The sequence below is a fragment of the Sprattus sprattus genome (assembly GCF_963457725.1).
Source record: "Sprattus sprattus genome assembly, chromosome: 18".
NCBI classification, from domain to species: Eukaryota; Metazoa; Chordata; class Actinopteri; order Clupeiformes; family Clupeidae; genus Sprattus; species Sprattus sprattus.
This window is the reverse complement of record NC_137916.1, coordinates 17074783-17082749: the sequence shown is the minus strand read 5'-3', so window position 1 is coordinate 17082749 and position 7967 is coordinate 17074783. Positions and strand designations below refer to the sequence as shown.

Below are 7967 nucleotides of genomic sequence, written 5' to 3'. Positions count from 1 at the left end.
CAGGTCTCTGGACAGCTTCACTGTTTGGACCTCTGAAACTGGAGACCTGATGCTACAGCACCAACCAAAGTTATTACAATATCAGGTAATTATTACATTATCAGGTTTTGCAAAATTATTGGGAAAAGCACTTTATTACATTATCGGGGTATTATTACATTATCAGGTTTTATAACATGTTTTAGGGACTTATGAAGGAATTTGTATTACATTATCGGGAGTTATTACATTATCGGGAAATTATTACATTATCAGGTTCTACAAGCCTGCCTCCGCTAAACACATTCAATCATTCTGTTGATAGTATCCCCTTGTGATGCCGCATTTCTTAAGCGTAGCAAGTGGATATACTACCTCTACAATATCACTGAATGGCTGCTTCAAACGTAAGGATGCCTCATATTTCATATGTATTTGCTATATGATTCTTAAGTGTGTGTTTGTGTTTGTGTTTGTGTTTGTGAGACGGACATCAAGACAGATAGAAAAACATTGTGAAGTTTGAATACCACTCGAGACACATTTTAAAGTTTCATGTATTATCATTATTTACAAACATGATTTCCGAAACAACAATCAAGCTCTTGGGGTAAAAAAAAAAGGCACAAAACCTGCATGGCAGTACGACATAATTTCCTAACAGAATATAATACAACATATCATATTTCTTTATCTAAATATATAAATCTCGTTGTTGTTTTTAGAAGAATACAATCTGTGTCACTTCTTACGGCATTTTTTTATATACTGACTCTGAGGCAACAGTCTTCACAGCTTAATTTCAAATTATTTTGTGTTTGTTAGAGAATCAGCAATTTTTTTAGACACGACTGCATAGGCTGAAGCACACAAGAAAACGTATTTGAAAGGGCATGGTCTTTCTTAACCCGCCCATCGCTATTTACAGAGATTGCATGACATCAACTTAATGGGAGATCCCTCAGAAGAAAAAGTGCATTGTGTCAGCTCAGATATAGAAGAAGAAGAGAGATTAACGAGGGAGCAGTGTTAGAGATAGCTGCTTACTCTGGGCCAGTTTTCAGACAGATCTCAGGCAGATCTGGGCCTTATCTGTTCCTGAGTAGCAGCTTTTTGTGTCTCACATGGCTGCCCTGTTAAAGGGTGTGCGATTAAGACAGTGGAGTAAGAATATATTGGACAGAAATCAAGTGATTCAATTTAGGATGCTGAATTAATGTGACATATACGCAACATGGGATTTTCCCCATCAGAAACTGGATGCATCCTGGGGAGAGGCTGTAATCCTGTCCTGTAGCTGTGCATTATGGTGAGAGCGGGACACTGGTCCCACAATTCACCCACAAAATGGAGTTCCTGGTGTAGAATAGTTCATCAGCTGCTATTGGTCTTTGGTAGTGATTTGTAGATCCCTACCAGATCAAGGCCGGTTCTGAGCAAGGTCAGAGCCAGATTAGGGCTGGGTTAGAATTAGCAACTCTCTGGGCTGATGGGTTTTCTTGTGGGCTGTAGTGTGCACATATAAATCTGTCAAGGTCTGTCGACCGCCTACAATCTTGTGGGGATTGATTACCAGCTATTTGTATGCCAAAGATATTTGGAATTCACAACAACCCCAAAGTTTTGGCTGAACTCTGCACTGGGTTTTAAGGTGACCTGTACAGTTTAGTGGGGATGGCTGGGATAGTGAACGTGTCAGGATACTGACACTTGATCAGTATACGAGAGAGTACTCTGATGGTCTGTCATGTGCAAAACCAAACAAATAATGCAAAAACCATTTAGAAACTTCTGAAGTGGTAAAGCTGAATATTTTCTTCTTCTTTAACATTTTCTTCAATGTTTTTGTCAGTTATGTTTTCTTTGCATCATTATTTCATCAATATTATCAATTAGTTAAATCATCATATTAAATGTTTCTGTAATTCTGTATACTCTGTCATTCTGACATAGAGTTAAACAAAAGTCATACTTAAATATGAAACAAAATAACTACACACAATTTGTAATTTACAAAGCTCACAAACATTTAACATCATTACTGCAGTGAGAACATGTTTAAAGCTGGTAGAACTGGGAGGCTGGCTGATGTCTCTCTACACAGCAATGGAAATAGGCAGCGAGTGAAAGGTGCATTTACGTGTCTTCACCACTAGAAGGCGCTGTGGCTACATTCACAGGCAGATGATCAAAGTAAAACAGGAAAGTGCAAAGAGAAATTAAGAGTTTCTGAAAAGGGGGGAGGTGAAATCCATTGATTGTACTGCATACAAACTAAGGAGGAAAACACAGACACACACACTCAGATTGAGCTGTATGACACTGTAAGATTCAGCGGCAATGTGTGTGTGATTGTGCACCAACAATGGCTTATTGTCAAAGGCTCTGGGAGGCTATTTTCACACACTATTGTCTGTGTCTTGCTTTGTCCTGCCTTCCTGTGTCTTCCTCTTGAAAGGAAGCTAGAGGCCCTCCTGTGACATCACTTCCTCTTGTTGGTGTGGGGGGGCTGGTGGTGCATCTTGTCGGCTAGTAGCTTACTAACAGGAAAGACGTGAAAATGGAACATTAGATGGTGAACTGTGAGTATCTACCATGACTGGATGAAAACAGACTGCCGTTTATCTCTGCATTGTTGTCATATCTATCATTTATCTATTATCTTTTTCACTGATTAACCCTGGACTGGAAACACCATACACACCATCCACAACTATAGATTCGGTTGTAGGTGATCCCTGAATAAGTACAGTATATACTGTACATACTAATTATAGTTTAAATGAATTATGTGTGCTCGAGTCCTTGACCCACAGTGGGGTCAGAGTGAGGAGTGGGGACTCACCATGCGGCTGAAGTCCGCGGCGAAAGTCACGGCCTTGTTGTTCCTGTCCTGTGAGCCACTGCTGCTGCCGCTGATCGAATTTTTCCGCATGATGCCTAGGACAAAAACAGGGTCAGAGGTCACAGACTGAAGACCAGCAACAGACACAGATGTTCCTCACACCTGTGGCTGTTTTGACTGTGTATGTATTTGTATAGGTGTAAGAGTGTGCGTGAGTGTGTGTGTGTGTGTGTGTGTGTGTGTGTGTGTGTGTGTGTGTGTGTGTGTGTGAATGTGTACCTGTGTCTCTGTGTGTGTGTATGTGTGCATGTATGTGTGATTGTCTACCTGTGTGTGTGTGTGTGTGTGTGTGTGTGTGTGTGTGTGTGTGTGTGTGTGTCTGTGTGTGTGTGTGTGTGTGTGTGCACACATGTATGTGTGTTTACCAGCAGGGGGCATTATGTCCAGCCTCTGCAGACTGTTTCTGCGGGAGGAGGGGTAGCCACCGCTCTTGGACAGGCGGCGTTGTCTGCTGTTGAGCATGGCCGCTGGAGAGACGATACCAGGGGGAGGCACTTTACCCATCCGCTCATACAGCTCCTCAATCTCTCGCTTCTGGGTAGCTTGCAGAGTCTGCACTTCAGACAGGTGCCTGACAGAGAGAGAGAAAGAGAGAGACAGAGAGAGAGAGAGAGTTAAAGAAGAAGGGAATGAGAGAGACAGACAGAGAAAAAGAGGGTGAAGGTAAAGGATGGAGAGACTCAAAGCCCATACAGGTCTAGCAGAACAAACTACCTCATATACCTACTCATAGGTTTATGCCCAAACCAGGCACCCACACACACTAATATCCACTGTACCCCCTCTACTTCACAAGAATATGGACACATTTAACCCCATACACAGATGTCTAAATGTGGTCAAACCCCTTCTTCTTCACAAAGGCTCCACCTACCTGAGCTGCAGCTGGTGTAGCTCCTCCCACATCTCATCGTCGTCACTCTCGGTCTCGTCGCTGCTGACGTAGGAGGCGCTGCGTGTGTAGCTCATCCACGGCTGGTTGGGGGCGCTGGTCATCAGGGGACTCCCCTCCGTTCCCTCCCAGAGGCTTAGGCTGATGCGCCGCCCCTCCCTCCTCCCCTTGTCCTCCTCTCCCTCCCCCTGCTCTCTCTCTCCCTCCTCTTTCTCCTCCTCCTCCTCCTCCTGGTCTTGCTTCTGCTCCTCCTCGTCCTCCTCGGTCCTCTCTTCCTTCTCTTCTTCACAGTGGAGGGGATAGCCTGCAGGTGCTTTGTTCGGGGGCGAGATGGTGAGGGTGCTGAAGCTGGTCTCGGATTCGCCCTGTTCCTCGGTGCTGCTGTCAGATTCACTGCTGGTAGGTGGAGGCGCGTCTGGGGGAGGGGTAGGGGGACGGACGTGGTGGTGAGGGGCTGCTGGTATGTCCACACTTGGGGTCACCTGGAAACGCCCTACTGTCACAGGTTTTTTCACTATGTGTGTGTGTGTGTGTGTGTGTGTGTGTGTGTGTGTGTGTGTGTGTGTGTGTGAGAGAGAGAGAGAGAGAGAGAGAGAGATGGAAGAAATAGGATTCATATTAATTTATGAATTAGTCAAAAACTTATAAAGGGTTTTACCTGCTCTCATTCTTAAATATTAATATTTCATTTAATTTGCCCAAAACAGTTATTTGGGTTTATTTAAAAAAAGTGGTTTCAGGTCAGAATAGTTTTTTACTGTGAGAGAAAACCACAGAAAAAAAGACAAATGTGGATAAATGATGTGGCTAGATTATCAGATGAATTCATCTTATACACTAGATGGCAGACTTGACTGCACTCTACAAATGTCTACAAACCATCAAAGTCTGATGTGACCAAATGCTCCTGGGAAATCTCCCCCTCTGCAAAACAGTATTTATAACAAAAACAACAATAACAACAAAAACTGGATACATCTATTATTCATAACGGTACAAATCACAGTCATGGGAACCTGAAACCCCAAACACACACACACAAAGACACACACACACAAAGACACACACACACACACGCGCGCGCACACACACACACACACACAGACCTGTTATAGTGTAACACAGTGTGTCTTATCAACGGAAAGTAACGTGCTGCTGGCGATGCCTAAACGCCCACTCACTCTTACGGTAAACACTAATCGGCAGCGCTGCACCTGCTAGGGCCTCTGCTCTAAGATCCCAACCACAGCTTGGTGTGTGTGCAGCTGATGGCTCACGTAGCCTACGTGCCTGTGGGGCCCACACACACCACTGGAACATAACACACTTCCTCTGCCTTGCCTCTCTGAACTCTAGGTGACTCTGTGAACTCGTTCTGTTGTCGTGCACGAAGTGCGTTAACTTCATGAAATATTTGTGACTACAAAATGCATTTCTTCCAAAGGCCACGATAGATAGCATTTCACACAGAAATCACACACAATTGTGTTCTTTTCTTATCTTGTAGCTGCCTAGGATTTAAGAGATTTCAACAGGTCAGCATAGTGGCTGTTTTTAAACAGATGGTAGCAGGCTACAAGAGTAAAGCAGTTAGTAGTAGACATTAACCTAATTAAACACCACACCATCCTGCCCTGCCCAGCCCAGCACTGCCCTGCCAACAAGAGCTGAAAATATTCGTATTTACTCTCGATAAAACCATCACCCGAGCTGGTAATATTAAAATATATATAAAATATATACGGTATACTTAAAATTATGCAATTTATGCTCATTTAATGAAACGATTAAGAGTACAGTACATGAAGTATATCTAATTGTACATTAATCAACTGTAAACTCTTCGTTTTCATTCTAAGCACAATTAAACCTATGAATTTATGTATGTGAGTGTATATTACTCACTGTCCTTCCTTTCCCATTACCAGTCATAACAAGCCCCATTTTGGAAAGTACAGATTAACTAACAGATCAAGGTCACACGTCTGATTTTAAGTGTGCAGATATACGGATGACATGCATCATTTCGTAACACATCATTTGTAATCATAACCAAACCAAACACCAGCATCCCAAACGTGAATCAGGCTACAGCAGGACAATGGCCTGTGGTGAACTTACCCTCAGAGATGGGAGTGAGTCTGGCTTTTGTAGCGCTGCTGCTGCTGGATTCAACGACAGTTAGAAGAACAGAAGGGGCCTGACTAGCGGCGGACACCTGGCGGGAGACGAATACACAAAAATACAAATAAAGTAAATCAATAAAGAAAACCTGATTAATTCAAAACAAAATGTCCTTTAATAACGCTCATACAAAACGTATCCTTAAACAGGACTTTTGTGTTTTAAACAAAGCTCATAAATCAATAACTATATGTTATTGTGTATTTTATTGATCAATGCGTGTCACGAAATCTGACTGCTTCCAATCACATTTCATTCTCCGTAAAGCTTCAGTCTGAGCTCCGCCCTCCAAAGCCTTCACCACGTCCGCAGTAGTGCCAATGAATAGAACATCTAATATTGATGGTCAGACACATGGTGATTAACTAACCAAATTGTTATATTTCAGTTTAGGGCAGTTTAGTTCTGATGTTGACTTATAAACAATTTTTAGGATTTATCTCGTGTCATAGTAATTTGTACATTGCTTTGATAATAATCTTGTGTAGTTGTAGATCATAACTTTCAGTATACATAATGAAAGAACTATGGTTTCCCAAACTACCTAGATAGAGCTAGCAACAATAAACAATGCATTTCTATAGTCCTGTTCATCTTGTGCATTTAAAAGCTACAATGTTTTTTCCCCGGTTACACTTTAGTTCCTTTCTTTTTACATCTTTAGTTCTTTAGTTTAACATCTATGGTCGCTATGTAAGATAGTTTGATAGGCTACACAGTGTTTGATATAGGCTACATTATATTTGTGTTTGTAACATTGATTGTTATTGATACGGTAAGTTGATACTATACTAATAAATTGATACTACACCAGTAAGTTTAAAATTTGTGTCCTAGCACAAACCCTGGTGTGTATGTGAGCGTGTGTGAGGGTGTGTGAGCGTGTGTGTATCTCACCGTGTTCTGAGGGCTGGAGGGCCCTGATGATGCCGGTGAGGAGGAAGTGGTGAGGGGTGAGGGGGAGGAGGATGCAGAGCTGCCTGCACGCTCTCGGCTTACATCTCTGGGGCTGAAGGCTAGGGTCTCCCCCTGGGGCCCAGACTTGGCCCCCACTGGAGCTCCAGGAGCAGAGGCAGAGGCAGCAGCATTGGCAACAGGAGGATTGGAGTCTGTGAACCCAGCCTGTCTGGTCCTCATCACTGCAGCCCGCAGGTCCTCCATGGACCCTGTGAGTGGGGAACCCCCGGGGGGCACATTCACCTTCAACCCTCCCATTGAACCCCCCATGGGCTGGCTAGTGTTGTAGCCTCCCTCCTGGGCATCGTGCACTGGCATCTGATAGGTCATCTGAGGGTGGCTGGCATCCTGGTATTGGTGCATATCCAGGTACTGCCCCAGCATGGAGGCCTGGTGCTGGGGGGCGTAGATGGGCGGGTACCCAGCCTGCGTGGTGCCCAGGTGGGGGTGAAAGCCTGGGTTGAGTCCGCTGGGCATGGTGGTGAAGGACTGCGCCACGCTCATGGCCAGTGAGAGCACGTTGGCGAGGGAGAAGAGAGGCTGGTTGTCTGTGGGCCACATGCCAGCACCCTGCGGGGCAACCCCACTCAACGACCCCGCTGGGGGTGAGTGGTGGGAACCCTCGCCCGCCATGGTGACCTCTGACCCCGCTTGTTGCCCTGGGAACCCAGCTGAGGAGGAGGAGGACGGGGTGGCAAGGCTGGTGATACTGGGCACCCTGGTAAGTGTGGAGAGGGCCAGCGGGGGCTTGCTGGGGTTGCGCTGCTGCTGCTGCTGCTGGGGTGGGGGGTAATGGTGGGGGTAGTGGGCGTTTGGCACGTAGGGTGACTGCTGCAAAGGCGGATTGGGGTACTGGGGCATGGGGTTGGGCACAAGCAGAGGCACTGAGTCTGGGTGGGAGTAGTGAGGGTGGTAGTGAGAGACACCGGGATAGTAGGACTGAGAGGAGCCTAGAGAGAAGGACAGAGAAGGAGAGAGAGAGGGAGGGAGGGAGGGAGAGAGGGAGGGAGGGAGGGAGGGAGAGGGAGAGAGAGTAAGAGTAAGAAGACA

The 7967-nt window shown here is 45.2% G+C and overlaps 1 protein-coding gene across 2 annotated transcripts in view; it reads right to left on the bottom strand.

The window, feature by feature from the left end:
- Nucleotides 1–262: 262 nt before the first annotated feature.
- Nucleotides 263–7967, bottom strand: part of wnk4b (WNK lysine deficient protein kinase 4b) — a 72398-nt gene continuing 64693 nt past the window's right edge. For both annotated transcript variants that reach the window (XM_080856621.1, XM_080856622.1), the window contains 6 exons: nt 6858–7867; nt 5898–5994; nt 3759–4290; nt 3250–3455; nt 2825–2919; nt 263–2519 (listed from right to left, as the gene is read on the bottom strand). In XM_080856621.1, the coding sequence (XP_080712747.1) occupies nt 2517–2519; nt 2825–2919; nt 3250–3455; nt 3759–4290; nt 5898–5994; nt 6858–7867 (1943 nt within the window). In that variant the 3' untranslated portion in view covers nt 263–2516. The remainder of the gene's footprint in view (nt 2520–2824; nt 2920–3249; nt 3456–3758; nt 4291–5897; nt 5995–6857; nt 7868–7967) is intronic.